Genomic DNA, 15,810 nt, shown 5'->3' on the forward strand with positions numbered 1-15,810 from the left:
GACTCAGCAAAGACAAGCAAAAGAGGGAAGAGAATGTCAGAAATTCATTCTGGATTTATGACATTGTAAGGAATAGTTGGTCTTGCGTCTCTAAGAATGATCAAGCTGCAAAGGATACTCCAAGTAAAAGTCTTCAGGAGGAAGAACCATGTCCAAGATCTGCCCATCAGCTTGTATACGATGAGCTACACAAGGTTCATTATTTATTTGGTGGGAATCCAGGAAAATCTTGGTCCCCAAAGATGAGATTAGATGACTTCTTGTCACTGAAATTGTGTAGGCCTTCAAAAGATTACTTACTGAGCATTGCAAGTACCTCATAAGAAAACACGGGTTTGAAGAGAAGGCCCAAATGGATCCCCTTAGTGCTCTGAAATATCTACAAAATGATCTTTATATAAATGTGGATCATTCAGACCCAGAAGAGACAAAAGAGTTTCAGCTGCTAGCTTCAGCTCTGTTTAAATCTGGTTCAGATTTCACAGCTCTAGGCTTTTCCAATGTGGATCACACCTGTGCTCAAAGAACTCAGCTGTTTGACACCTTAGTAAATTTCTTTCCTGACAGCATGACTCCTCCTAAAGGCAACCTGGTGGACCTCATCACACTGTGACTGACGAGTACCTGGACAGAAATGGAGCACAGGAGTCTGCTTTCAGTATTCTGGATTTCAACTCTATTGACTGACCATTAGGCTGCAGTGACTGAGGACTGCACCAGAATTTTGAAGGGATCTTTGCTGTCACAAATTTTAACCCTCTTCCTTCACACCTGACCTCAACCCCATAGTCCTGATCCCATTCTGAAATTAGGCTAATAAAGTGAAATCGGTATACTTTCCATTAAAAAAAAAATGGAAAGCTGAATGTATGAAATTAAGAAGGCTAATAATAATTCCGAGAGCTCGGTTCCCAGCCCCCAGCCTAGGTCCTTCTCCTTCCGAGCCTCTCTGGAGACTAGAAACGGCATCAGAGGTGGGATGAGCGGAAGCAGCGAACACGGGACTCTGCTCCAGCCTTGTCTCTGGCGGCTCTCCCCGGCCGTGACCCTGGTAAGGGGCTGAGCCACCATGGGCTTCAGTCTTCTCATTTGCAAAAGGCACCGGAGCACTGTGGGGCACTCAGACACAGAGCGCTGACTATATGCCTGGCGGGCATGTGGAGCCGTGGTCCATGAGCGCCTTGGGCTGAGGCACCCCAGGTTACACAGCCATGCACCTCCTCTCTTCCTGTTTCCCCAAGGCGTGTCTGTAGCAGCTAGAGGTGGGACCTCAAGCACCAGACCAACCTTCCCGGTTCCTCCTGGGGATGTGGGTTGGGTAAATGGATTAGACAGTCCCTGGAGGACTTGTGATACCACAGATCACTGGGGCCCACCTTCTGACCCTACGGGTCTGCGATGGGGCCCAAGATGTGCCTTTTTAAGCTCCCGAGTGTCTCAGCTGCTGGTGGTACTGGTCCAGGGATCACAGTCGGGGGACCACAAGCAAACCGTCACCCTCTCTGGGGAAAGGATGAGGCCTGGCTGTCACTCGCACTCACCACCTTGAGGTAGAGGATATGAAGCAGCTGGGCTGAGCTCACGTTTGCAGTCACGGTGTTTATGAGGAGGCTGTGTGTGGACTGAATAAGACTCTGCTTATTTCAGAGCTCCCGTTCCACTCTCCGTTCTAATTAATTTTCTACGGGCAAGTAGCCCAGTGGGTCTGTGGCTTTAAGCACAGTGGGCTCGGGAGTTCCCAGGTTAAGTAGTTAATGATTAGTAATCAGATAATTCAAAGCATGGGTGGAATGTTAGTGCTAGTTAAAGAAACCCCGAGATTAAGTCTTTTTGTAGAGGAAAGTGGTCTTTCTGTATTATGAATATTCAACAGTCTATTCAAAAAGTGCTTTGGTGTTTGTCTTTCTTAAAGGAGACGCACCTGTGCCAGAGTGAGAGTCTGCCTGGGATTTGCTGTGACGGCCGTTGGGCTGAAAATGGGGTAATGGCAACGTCAAGTGCAAAAGGAAAGGTGAAGGGGGGTATGGAGACAGCAGGATGACTGGAGGGAGTTTGCTGAGGAAGCAGGAATCCAGCCAGTTCACACACACCTACAAGGTTTGGCAGGGAGACCGCAGCCCCAAATTCCCACTGCAGCAATCCATGGGCTTTGTAGAGGCAAGACAAAGGCTCCACAGCATGGTGGTTTAAAGTGTGGGCCCTAGAGGCAGAAGCCTGATTTGACCTTGGACAAATTACATAATCTCTCTGTGCCTCAGTTTCCTCAACCGTAGAATGGGGATGGTAAAGTACCTGACAGCAAGGTCATGAGGATTAAGTAATATTTAGACAGCAGTTACAGTAGTATGTGGCGCACAGTAAGCACTATATAAAAGTTTGATAAATAAATTTAAAAATCTCACCCAGGCTCTGCTGGTGGCGCAGTGGTTGAGAGTCCGCCTGCCGATGCAGGGGACACGGTTTCGTGCCCCGGTCCGGGAAGATCCCACATGCCGCGGAGCGGCTGGGCCCGTGAGCCATGGACGCTGAGCCTGCGCATCCGGAGCCTGTGCTCCGCAACGGGATTGGCCACAACAGTGAGAGGCCCGCGTACCGCAAAAAAAAAAAAAAAATCTCACCCAGGTGTGAGTAGTGAGGCACTGAGCTGTCACACCTGGTCCTGGCTCCTGGTCTAAAGTGCTGACTGCCGTAAACTAAAAATAACTAAGAAAATATTCAGGGCCTAAACAAGGCTTTGTCAGTCCTTGAAAACTGGATGATCCCACACTTGCCCCTTCATGTGACATGGAAATGAAAAGCTGCTTTATTCCAGAGCCATAAGGAAACACCCGATTACAGCCTTTTCTTCTCAGCACAAAAGGTTCTCGAAGTTGGACTTCCTGCCAGAGCCTGGGGGGTGGAGCAGGAGAAAGTCAAGGACTCCTCCTCCTTGCGTGCTGGGAAATTCTTTGGCAGAATCAGTGGTGCTCCCTGGGAAATGCTCTCTGCAAATAAGTTCTTCTTTGAGTGGGTTACTCATCTTGCATCAAATTATCAAATTAGGTCCCACAAGTAAGAGCCAGTGGTCCCTGGCCAGGCTCAGCTCTGCCCTCAGCTCTCTTCCAGGCAGTCTCCTCATGCTCTTGAAAATCTCTTGTCTCCTGGCCTTAATGGTCACCTCTGCTGTTATCCTTGATGTTCTCCATTTGGAAAATGCATTAACGCTGAACTGAGAATGAGGCAAGCATGGGGGTGGGATGGCAGGACCGCCCACCAGCGGGAACGCTGCCCTGGGTGCCCTTGGACTCCCGAATGGGCCTTGCCAGCGTTTCCACCAAAGAACCCAGTGGCCAACGGGAGTGAGAGCACATGCCAGAGTCTGAGGCAGCGTGAAATACGGCCAGAACACCTCAACATTTCATCAAAGCCCCCTGTTTTAACAAATATTCATAGAAATTGCTACTCCCCTTCATACAGTATGCATAATTGTTTTAGTAAAAATCATTTCCACCTTCCTCCCCCAAATCTGAAGCTATAGGAAGAGTAAACTGGAGTACCCCTCTCCACGCACGTCTGTGTATTGCGGCAGGGATGCACTACCACCTAAAAATGTTCTTATAGGGATTTTCTAACTAAGCGAGGCCCTTTGACTATTACATTCAAATGTCCTTGAAATACTCTAGTACAATTAGTTTTTTATCAGCATGCATGCATGCAAGGAAGAGTTATCAAGGGTAGGGTTTGTTCATCTTTGGGTCTCCCACAAACTTAGCTTGAGACCTGGCACACAGGGTATTTGTGTTAATATTTGTGAATTTTTAGAAAGGACTCCTTAATTTAATTGACAGCACCCGGTGTGCCTCTTCTGTTTCAGGCTTTCTGTTAGGTGCTGGAGACACTGAACGTGTAAGACAGCCCTGCCCTCCCATCTGTTGGTTGATGGGAGAAAGAGTCATGGAGAAAATAACAGATAAACAATTCCATGAAGTGGGATAACGATGACCCTTATACCAGGAGTGCAGCTCATTTTCAAGTTCATGGTGCTTTTTAGTAAGGCAGGCCCCGTCTGGGCTTCTAGGTGGAATAAGCCCTTTTCAGGGCATGCTAACTTCAGGAGCTTAGAATTACAGAATTTCAGGGCTGGTAAGCCCTTAAAACCATCCGGTCTAACTCCACTTAGAGCTGTAGCATGTTTGATGGCCTGCTGAGTGGTCGTCTGAGCCCACCTCTTCCTTGAATGGCCAATCTCATGCCCGGGCATCTCTGACTATGAGAAAGCTGCTCTGTAAATTGTCCTTGAATCTCCCTCCAGCTGGTCCTCCCTCAGAGCTACATAGGACAATCCTGCTCTCTTTTGCCTAGAGAAGCCTTTCAGATATTTGAGGGCAGAGATCAGGCACTCCTGAGCTCTTTCTGGCTTCAACCATGCACACAAATAGATGGACTTTAAGGAAGTTGGACCTTAAAGAACACACATCGTAACAGCCTTCCTAGGGCGTGAGTCCCTTCAATAACATCTTGAAGAGAGGCCTCGGCATTTGCTTAACCATTCAAAGTAATGGTGATAGGGGGATGGTGGGGAGGGTGGGCATCTCATTACCCCTGAGAGGTAGTCTGTTGCTTCACATGACAGATGTCCTGCCACAAAGTTCTCCTGTGTAGTGACCTGATATCTGCTGCTTCCCTCTCCTTCTACTGGTCCAGGGGTCACTGACTAGATGCCTCTTTCACTAACACTGCATCACCTAATCCCAGAATCCCCCAGATCTCAGTAGGTGGGGTACTCTGGGAAGATTAAAGTTTTATACTTAACACATATGAATTTATAATCCCAGTACACAGTCAGTTTAGGAAATTCTCTAATCCGGGAGGAGTCACAACTACCACTTCTAATGTTAATGAAGTCTCATCATGTGTTGATGTGGGAGATGTTGGCTGTTTAGAGACGGGTATCCACTGACTTCTTCAAACCCAGAGCCTGGGGTGGCCCTGGATTCATAATCTCCCCTCACAACCACCTCCATTTAATCCATCACTACTTCCAATAGACCGCTGAACTGTCTCTCCAAGTCCTCCCCAACAGCTGCCTGGCCCCACGTCTCCATGGCAACCAAGTCTACCCCTTTTCTCACAGGGAAGATGGTACAGCCCACTACTTTCTTCTCTGTCTTCCAATACACCTTGCAGTCTGCTGCTAGAGGGATTCAGACCCCATCACGGTAATCCACAGTTTAAGAACCTCCCCTAGTCCCTCCCTTTGCTTTTAAGGTGAAGTCCGAACTTCTCAGCATGATTTTCGGTGACCATTATCTGCCCCAAACTGACGCTTACGTCTGATCTCTCTCACGTCCCATTGAAAATTCTAAATTCCATCCACACCAACACTGAATACGCTCTGCTTCTTCTTGCCTTTGCCCATGCTGAGCCTCTAACATGGGATGTTCTCCCTTTCTATGCCTGGGAACTATCCTACGATTTTCAAGATCCAGATCAAACATGCCTTGAACGTGAAGCCATCCCTGAGTTGTGCAGACAGAGCCCATCACCCTGGGCTACTGGAATACCGTACCCGCCTCATTTCAGCTCTCATCATCCAGTTTTGCTATGTGTTTATACACCCATGAACTCCTCCAGGGGCAGAGGCCGTGTCTGATTCATATCTTCATCCCTCCTGCCCAACCACCATGCTCAATAAATGCTTGATGAATGATGGAAGGAAAGAATGTTCATCATTGGAAAACTGCTCATCAGAGCCCTGTACATCAGCATTGCTGAGAGATGTTTTCATCAAATGTGGTTTCTCAGTGTCAGTATCTGACGCTGTCCTGATTCATCCTGAAGCAGGGAAAATTCAGAAGAGCTTCCAGGGGTTAGAAGAAAGGCATTTTATTTGTTAAACAGAAAATCAGGCTATGAGATGGAACACCAAGATATGCAAATGTCTATCTTCTTTGTAGGAGAACCTGGGAGAATCACACTAGATTATTTTGAAATTAATTCAGCCTGAATGGAGTTTAAATGTAGCCCTCAGGAGAGTAAATAATGCAAAATGTGAAAGTGAAAAGGAGATTTGAAATGCACCAGTAAAATCTTTCAGCCCAACTTCTCCACCAGAACATTTTAGTTGGTAGGATCCCCCTGTAATTTGCAAAGATTAAACCTGTTGCAAGAAAATTAGCCCAAGCAATGACTTTAATCATTTAAGAGGCTCCCAGCTTCCTCTGGCCTCATCAACAGTAGCTCCTCACCAGTGAGGGCTTGGGGACAGATTCCAGGATGCTTGATAAACACTGATCATTTTGCATTAAACAAAAATTTCACATACATTAATTTTTAAATATCAAGTGGGAGCAGCTGCTCTGGGCTTGCAAATTAGGGATTTAAAAATATTATTTCCAAACAGTTCCCCTTGGTAGAAGGATCAGAGAGGTGACTGCCAGAGTGCCCTGGGAGTTTTAATTAGATGTACGTATAAGTAGCTGAAAACTGCCCAGACCTCAGGGCTGCACATGCCAATGTGGCCTGCTTGGTTGGTCACTGTGTCCCTTCAAGCAGGAATCTGTCCGGCTGCCTGTTCAAGGCCATGCACTGAGATGAGTGAAGGAAGGAGCTGGATTTTGGAGGAATGTTCCTTTCTCTGCCCCAGTTGGGAACGGGCAGATGAGATGAGAGCCGGTTGGGGGCACCAAGGCCTCTGGATCGGGGCATGTGTGGGAAGGCCATCTGTCTACGAGGGCTGGAAAGGAGTCGGATGTGCCTGTATGCGGGGCTGGGATGTCAAAGCAGCCTGGGTTTGGATTCAAACTGCATGAAGCTGGGCACGGAGAGGCTGAGACCCCACAGACAGACCGAGCTCTCTTCCCCTGGTGAGGGGCAACCTCGGACCCTGCCCTGAGAGGAGATCTTGGAGTCCAGAAGACCCCAGGGTCATGGAGGAGAAGGAGGAGGGAACAGCTCAACTTTCAAACTGCATCTGAGCCTCCCCGTAACTCTTCTACCTGCCCCTCCCCGCTTCTAGAATCTCTCTTCCCCATTCAGCTCCACAATCCCGGCCACTGGGGGCTGCCAAAACCCAGACCTAAACGCCCCAGTCCCCCGCACACAGCCTCACCTCCCACAGGACCAGGTCCAGGTCCAGCTGCCCCTGCAGGCGCATCTCTGGCTGCGCCCCATGGGGTCCATGAGGATCCAGCCACACCCGACCCTCCGCAGCTCCCCGCACGTGGCCTGGGTTTCATGTCCGCAGCTCGCGCCCGTGCCGTTGCCTCTCCCTGGAATGCCCCTCACTACTTCTATATGGAGCAAACTCCTATGCCTTCTTCGAGGGCCAAGCTATGTACTCTCTGTTCTGGAAAGCCACCAGCCCTGCCCCAACCTGCCACCCCCGTCTTCCTGCACGGTGTCAGTCGGCTCCCAGGAGGAAGCTGAACTCAGGGCAGCAGGAGGTAGGGCTGACGGCAGCAGAGAGCAGCCTGACGTGAGCCCCTCCAGATGGTACGGTCCCTGTCTCACCCAGCCAAGTCAGCCCACTCACCTCCGCGGGCCGAGGTACCCATTCCTCTCTCTGCTGCCTCCAGCCTGTGAGCCTGTTTTGCATCTAATCCGAGCCAGGAGGCAGCAGCCACTTTACCACCCAGCCCATGGCCAGCCTTCCTCCCTGACCACACAACTCCAGGGCTCCCTCTGCCTCGTAATTTAAAGGAGGACAGAGGGAAAATGTAGCCCTGTCCTGTGTCACTCTGGGCCAGAAGCCTGGCTGGGGAAAGTGACAAAGGCTTCTGCTGGGCACGGTCAGAACAGGTCACAGCTGGGGCATCTGGGCTCCACCAGGAGAGAGGGAGGTGGTAGGAAGAAGTTCTCTATATTCTAAGCCTCGGCCCTGCCCCTGACCTTCTTCCAGGGGCCACTTCCAACATCCTCCCACGATTAGAAGTAAAACAGAGAATCTGAAGTAGTTCAGGAATAATAATAACAAGCAGTGGGTATGTTATTTAACATCTTCCTGCCGCAGTTTCCTCATCTATGAACTCGGGCTAATGGTCCGCATCTAATCACACACAGGTGCTGTGAGGATTAAATGAGCTGGTGTACGCCAGGCGCCTAGGAAGGGCAGCACACGTTAAGCACTGTATGAACCTTAGCTAATTCTTCTTACCGGACAGACCTTTACAGTTTACAACACGTGTCAAAGGTCACATGGACAGAAAGGGGCAGGGCAGGAGTCCCCGGGCACCACTCTCTTTCATTGAACCCCACGCAGTCCGCAGGCCCAGCCTGGGCTCAGAGCTGCCACGTGCACCCTCTACCCACCCTCAGATGTGCTGTCATTGGCTCCCTGTGCTGCTTCCCAGCATCTGGTTTCCTGGGGTCCCACAGTCCTAGTCTGGGCTCTCGCTCCTGCTTTCCAACGAGCCCCTAAATCTATGACGTGTGTTGAACTTGCTGCTCGGGGTTGACCCTCACCATCCATTTAGGACCCAACCGAGGGTCTCTCTCAGCCCTCAGGTTCCGCACCCCCAGACCACAGGTCAAAGGCGCCCCGTGCCCATAGAGCTTGACGTAGCTGGGACCTCCACTACAGGGGCGAGTAACTGGACATGAGGATTGGAATCAAGGTCAGGCCAACCGCACACCTCCATCCTGTGCCTGTCAGCCTCCTCTCAGGGCAGAAGCAGCTTGCTGGGAGGCTTGAGTCGGGGTCCCTGCCTCTTCGTCCCATGAATATAGACATTCTGCTCCCGACTTCCCCAGAAGCATCCACCATGTGCAGCCCCCAGCAGTCCTGATGCCCTAAAACCCCACGAGCTCCATCACTTCCTGTTCTGAGTGCTTTCCCTGCACTACCCGGGAGGTGGGCGTCCCTATCTGTGGGCAGAAACTGATCCTTATTTAGCAGATTCCTCAGGGGCTAGAGGCCTCTGGGCCAAGGCACTGGTTTTCTTCAAAGCTGGGTCACTGCGGGCCATCTCCAGCTGGCGTCCTGATCCGGGGCATCACTATTATTTTTTTTTAATTTATTTATTTTTTTTGTGGTACGCGGGCCTCTCACTGTTGTGGCCTATCCAGTTGCGGAGCACAGGCTCCGGACGCGCAGGCTCAGCGGCCATGGCTCACGGGCCCAGCCGCTCCGCGGCATGTGGGATCCTCCCGGACCGGGGCACGAACCCGCGTCCCCTGCATCGGCAGGCGGACTCTCAACACTGCGCCACCAGGGAAGCCCCCGGGGCATCATTTTATAACTAGGCCAATGCAGAGCAGGAAGATAAATATCGTCCTCAGAATTGATGGAAACTTAATAAAGGAATGTTTCATGGTCACCAGTGTGTGGACTGCCCTTCACAAAATGGCTCCCAGACACTGCCCTTCGAGAAAACCTCATTCCCTACAGAATGAGAAGGAAGGCAGAGCGGCTCACAGACCAGAGACGACCCAGCACTGTCTATACCTGAGAGACTGGGGCTGTGCTTGTGAGAAGGCGCTTGTCAGAAGAAATGTGAGCTTTAAAGTCAGAGATCTGAGTTTAAAATCCCAGCCCTGCCCCTCACTGTGTGACTTCAGGCAGGGGACTCCCACCTCTGAGGCTGTTTCCTTATATCTAAAAGTTAAATAAAATGCCACTAAAACAACAACAACAACAATAATAATAACCTCCCTCAGAGCCAGTATCAATGAGTCAATGAGCTAATGTATACCAAACACCTGGCACGTAGTAGGTGCTCACTAAACCCCGAGAACTGGTACCTCTCCTCCTCCATCCCTCCTATTCCTCCCTGCCCCGGCCCCTTCCCCTGTTTCTCTACGCTGCTGCTTCTCCGGGTGGGGCTGCTACCTGAGAGAACTGCCAGTGGAGCTTCATCCTCTTGGCTTTGGCATAGCTGCATTCGATGAGCCGCGGCCGGCTGTTGACGTCCACCAGGCACCGGTTGTCGTCGTCGTCCACCGTGGGGCTCAGGATGCCCACGTGGATCTGCTGACTGCTCGTGTAGTACACGTTCTGGGGGCAGGGGGAGAACGAGGTCAAACGCTAACGACCAGAGAGATGGGGCGGGTTTGTAGGACATCTCCCCAGGCAGCTGGCAAAGAGACCACAATTCAGTGGCCTTCAAATGATTTTCCATCGCAACGGACAAGAAGAGACCCTTTTACATTATGATTCGATACAGTGTCTGGTCCGCACGTACAACTGAAACAAAATGTTCAAGAAATCAAACTTAGCCTTACTATATGCAGCGTACTCAATTTTCTGTTCTATTCTTTCATTGAAAAACTTTGGCCATAACCTTTTAACTTGATTTCACCGCCCACAGTTTAAAAAAACACTGCCTGAATCCATTATTTGCAGGCTTGCCAACTTCCCCCCTCCTTAAGTATTTTGTATAAGATGCTGTGCTTGGCTGGTAGCTAAAGAGCAAAGGACACGGGCCGCACCTTAGGGAGCTCAGAGTCTTGCGTCATGGTGGATATGTAATTTCCATCTGTCCTAAGACTGTATAGAGCAGGAGTTGGCAAACTTCTTCTTAAAGGGCCAGGTGGCAAATATTTGGGGTTTTGCAGTGTGTTCGATGATTCACTAGGACTCAGGAGACTCAGCGTTTGGTTGCACCATAGCTGTGATTTATTACAGGAAAGGGTACAAATCAAATCAGCAAAGGGAAAAGGCACGTGGGGCAAAGTCTGGAGGAAACCAGGCACAAGCTTCCAAGGGTCCTCTCGCAGCAGTCGCAGAGAATGGCCCTTCACAAGCAGGAAGGTGTTGAGCTAATGCCTGTGAGGGGTTATCTCCCAGGGAAGCCCTTAGAGGCTCAGCACCCAGGCTTTTATATACTGAAACCCCAGACTTCCAGAAGGAAGGCAGGTGTCCAGCATAAACCATATTATTTGTATAATCAGTGTGGGCACAGTGAGCCACTCTTACCATCTGTGGGAATGGTGGGAACCTTCCTGCAATCCAAGTTCCAAGACGCCAGCCAGGGGCCAACCACGCCTTTCAAAGGAGAGAAGTCAGGCTGCTGTTTTAACCTTTTTTTTTTTGCACCAAGGGCCAGACAGTCTGGACAATTAACTCTGCAGTTGTAGTGCAAACACAGCCATAGACGATACAAATGAATGACTTTGGTTACAAAGATCAGGGCCGGCTCTGGTCTAGAGGAAAGTCATGTGACCCTCGGCCTTCAAAGTTTTCAGTCACTTCCCCCAACCTCAGGCAGTGGTTCCCAACAAGGGCTCTGAGTGGGCAGTCACAGGGTCTGTGAGCTCTTGTCCTCTATTACTAAAGACATTAACAGCCCCACCTACGATGAGGTTGCATGGGGAAACCAAGATTCCACACTTCTCTGCTTTAGATTAGAATTCAGGGTAGGCCCTCTTGGGGTCTTGATCTATACAAAAATTCTCACTGGTAAATATTTTTGATTAATTTCAAATGGTAAAAGGAAGTATTTTTTGCTTTAGTAAAAGAGGATGGTTGACAAGGACTTTAAAAGCATGGTACAGGGAATAAAATGGACTGTGTAGTGAGAAGGGCAGGGCCAGCGAGGAGGGTAAGTAAGGGTGGTCCTTCAGGGCCGTATTCTCTCTGGCCCTCAGAAGTCCAGGGGAGGGGTGGAGAGGCAGGCAGGATCACCCTTCAGACATAAGAACTTCAGGCCAGTGTATCACTCACGGCCCCAACAGGAAACAAATGGCACACTCAAGGTAGGGGGATCCAAGGAGGGTGTGATAAAGGCCCAGTTCTCAACGGCGTGGGTATAGGGTAAGGGAGCCATGGGGATAGTATAGTTCCTTGGGATATTAACATGGAGCTGTTGCCACCACCAGGCCCAAAGGGATGAGAGGAGAGAGCTGGTACCAGAACTTGTAAGAGAAAAGTTACATAGAGAGACCTCTGAGAAGGGTTCAGAGAGGGAGACGTTTGGGGGTGATGGTGAGTGGCAGCTAATAAACACCCCAACATCACCCTCCCTTCCTCACTCCATTCTTCTGCTGGGTCGGCCCACTGGCAGACCCAGATGGAAGTCAGACAACACAGGAGCCCATGGAAACATTCCATAAAGTCAGCTTTGCAAAGTAGGAGAAAAAGGATGGAAAGACAAATGGAAGACACTCACTACAGCTAGGATCTGCTCTCCAAGGTAACCTTACAAGTTATCAGGTTTGGTGAATCCACGGAAATGGACATCAAAACTACCAAGGTGGCTGATTCTTCCCCTAAAAGAGGTGAAGTATCATAGTGACCAAAGTTCTGAGTGGAGGCCAAATGTAGAATGCCTGGCTTCAATGTGGAAATGTGACCAGAACACAGAGGCAAGGAGAACCTATTCATCGCCTAAACTGGGCTTCTCATCAGAATCCCGAGACTGTCCATTGTGTGACCTGGGTTTTTAGTTCATCACCAAGGAAAGCTGATGACCTGCTGTGGCTTCCAGTTTATTGGCACTGAGGGAGAATTTGATGACTGGTAGGATTTTGGAAATTAAATAGATGCAGGTGGGCATCTCATCCATCCATCCACCCATCCACCCATCCAACAAGTAATCGCTGTTGGGTCCTGAGGGTGAGAAAACCGTGGTTCCCTGTCCTGGATGATCCAACAGCCAAGTTGGGGAAACTAACATATCAGGAAATAATGGTCCTAATCACACTGATATGGGAACTGTCTCTGCTTCCTCCACTCGCTTACCCCGACTCTTGCTACTTTGAAAATAGATATAAAAACTCACCACCTCCAGAAAGCCTTCCCTCAATGTGCAAAAGCACGGGCCTGCCACCTGAGTCTCTCTGCAAAGATGCACAGCTGTTCATGTCCTTGGGTTGAACGCACCATGCTCTCTCCTCAGGACGGCGTAGCTCTTAGGCACCTGGCAGGCCAGGACCCGGATCTCCTGAAGCTCCAGAGCGTGGGCTGCCAGACAAGGACAGCCAGGAAGCCGGTCACTGCCACCCCTTCCTTCATCCCTGTCATCAGGGCCTGCCTCTCACCTCCAGGGCGGGCTCCACAGACACAAGCGGCTGCCTAGGTAATAGCTGAAATCAGTTTTATCCACTTAGCTGTTCTGAAATGCTTCAAGGAGATGCTCTGAGAGACATGTGTGCACTTACTTACTACCTAGTACAGCTGTCATCAGAGCTGTTTATTGCTCCAGAGTCTGGGAAAATCATAATAAGGACAGACAGTTGTCTGTTATTTAAAAGGCAAACAACAGAGCGCATCTTGAGTGGGGTAACCACGAAGCTGGTCAGATCACAGGGAGATTCAGCAAAGAGGATTCTCTTAAGCTGTCACCTGGACACCTCAGAAGCCCAGCCAGCAGTGGACTGAATCAGTAAGTGGCCTGAACACAAAAGAGGGAAACAGTTTTGTACAAGACACCCCACTTTTAGTGCCTGCAGGCCCAGCAGGCCCAGCTATGTTTTCTGAGCAACAGGGAAGCTGGAGGTTTAATAAGAAATGACCTAGAATTGTGGTTCACCATGGCGGGTGGGTGGGGGCTGGCTTTGCCAACCAGACGATATTGGGCAATGTCTGGAGACATTTCTGGTTGACATGACAGGGGTGAGAAAGGCTGCTATGGGCACCCAGTGGGTAGAGACCAGGGATGCTGTTCCACATCCTACAATGCACAGACAGCCTCCACAGCAAAGAATTATCCAGCCCCAGATGTCAGGAGTGCTGCCACGCTTCAGCCCAGTGAATCCTAACAGCACTATGAGGCAGTTGTTACCATCATCCCCATCTTGTGGATGAGGAAACTGAGGCATGGAGAGTTTAAGAACTTGTCCAAAGTCACACAGTTGGAGAACAGTGGTTGAGATTTAAACTGAGGCAGTTTGACACCAGAGCTGCACCTGTAACCTCTCACCTCACTCGCCTACCTCCCTCCGGTCACTCCCGCTCCAGCAGCCAGGCTGGAGGGGGAGAGGCTGGCTTGGAAGCTTCCACTGTGATCCCTTCGAGCCAGGAGGGGGTCTGGACTAAGGGAGCAGCCGAGGGCTGGAGGATCCTTGACTAAAAGGCCTAGAATACAAGATGCTACGAAGTGCTAAGACGGCGACAGCCCTCCTGTAACTCACGTCAGAGTCGGAGGGCGAGCGGTCATCCTGTATGTGGATGTTTCACAAACCCCCCAGCCTCCCGGGGCATAGAAATGACATCCCTGACCCCTCGGCTCCTTCTCAGCTGCAGATGAGTGCTTCCGCTCACCACTCAGCCCATACAGCTCAGCAGGGCTACAAACCCAATCTGATGCTTGAAAGAGAAAAATCACCAACAAGGGAAAAGGACAAACACATGGGTATCTCAGGTCTCACGCCAGGGGCATTTTCCTCTCCCTCAGGCCGGGGTCAGGAGTAAGGACTAATAGCTGAGCTGGACAGCCAGCCAGGGAGCCTGGAGTGCCCCCGGGTGCACACTCCTGTCTTCAGGGCCACAGAACGAAGGCCAGGCAAAGACCCCCAGGGCTGCAGGTTCGGCTTGCTCTCTTACCTCATTTCCCAGACAAGCGAGGGCCCCCGCCCTCTAGGATGTGAGTGGGTGCCCTGCCAGGTGTGCTCAGCATCCCTTCTCTACCTGGCAGGCTTGGAGGCGGGACCTGCCCCTGTCAGAGACTGAGTACAGCCTTCTACAGGCTCCAGCCCTCACTGTATGAAATATTACCTCCCTGCCAGAAACGGCTGCTGGGGGGAGAAACACCTCAGGAAGAGAAGGGTGGGAAGAAAACCAACATAGTTTTGTACACCTGTACGCCCAGGTACCTTCCACACCTGCGGTCACCTTCAGCTGTAAGGATGAGGAAACCGAGGCTAAGATAGTTTTGAAGACCTTGCCAGGTGCACAGGCAGATGGCTGCTCTCTCCCCTCCCTGACTAGGGGGAGTTTCCAGGGAAGGCTGAGATCCTGACAGTTCAGGGCCTTCATCCAGCCCAGATGGGCCTCCCCTCAGCCTGGGCTGGAGCCGGGGCACCACCTCCCCGAGTCCCACAGGAGTGAGGCTCCCCAAGGGCCTCATCCCTCGGAACCAGCAAGGGAACTGCCAGGTCATTTCCACCAGATTGTTCACCCTGAGTCCCGCGGACTCCCAGAAGGGGTCTCATGGGCTCCTGAGCCAGGTGTGGGAGGACAGCCTGGTGGGTGGGGTTCTAGGGCCCCTCTCCCAGCCCAACCTGGGCTTTCCTTCTTTTATTTGGCTTTCACATAACATTCAACTTGAACAAAATGTTATGAAGAATTCACAAAAAAAGTTTGAAAACCACTGCTGTCAACCATGAGGGCTTCACTCGGGAAGAGGACACTAACGCCTAGTAAATCTTCATCAGCTTAAAAGCCACCAGCTGGAGTTTGTGAACATTTGGTGAATAGCTTTAACTTCCTTTCTACAACCGCCTCCAGGCCCCTAGTCCCTTGCATTCTATACTATGGCCAATTTACATATGTTCCAATCATCCAGTCTCCTCTTCTGTCCAGACTCGCCTCCCTACTTCACCAGACCTTAGCTGCTATGGAAATTCTGGAGCCCTCCCCAGGGAATCATAGGATGGGCAGGGGGAGGGGTGGTGGTAGAGAGGGCCTCCCAGCAAATCAGGAACGCGGAGCTAAATGGGGCTGTTAGATGACTTAATAATACATTTTCAAGGTACGACAGAAGTATCGCTCTCTTCCAAACAATGGCATGTGGATTTTGAGTGGCTTTATTTCTTCCATTAAGCAATGTTTCCTTGGCAACACTGCCGGCCTATTGAGTAAGTGCCCTTGAAAAATGAGGTATCTTAGAGACAGAGACACTCTCTCGTCAGGAGATGGGGCGGCAGTGGTGGTATTTGGCTAAAACCTTCCTT

The 15,810-nt window shown here is 50.5% G+C and overlaps 1 protein-coding gene across 4 annotated transcripts in view; it reads right to left on the reverse strand.

Annotated features, from left to right (window-relative positions):
* Positions 1 to 15,810, reverse strand: part of GALNT18 (polypeptide N-acetylgalactosaminyltransferase 18) — a 350,962-nt gene that overhangs the window by 22,502 nt on the left and 312,650 nt on the right. For 3 of the 4 annotated variants that reach the window (XM_033862552.2, XM_033862550.2, XM_073808621.1), the window contains one exon: positions 9,809 to 9,973. In XM_033862552.2, the coding sequence (XP_033718443.2) occupies positions 9,809 to 9,973 (165 nt within the window). Of the gene's footprint in view, positions 1 to 8; positions 625 to 9,808; positions 9,974 to 15,810 lie in introns of those variants that run through there. The other variant, XM_019948182.3, reaches the window with a different exon arrangement.

This window comes from Tursiops truncatus, chromosome 8 (genome assembly GCF_011762595.2).
Source record: "Tursiops truncatus isolate mTurTru1 chromosome 8, mTurTru1.mat.Y, whole genome shotgun sequence".
NCBI classification, from domain to species: Eukaryota; Metazoa; Chordata; class Mammalia; order Artiodactyla; family Delphinidae; genus Tursiops; species Tursiops truncatus.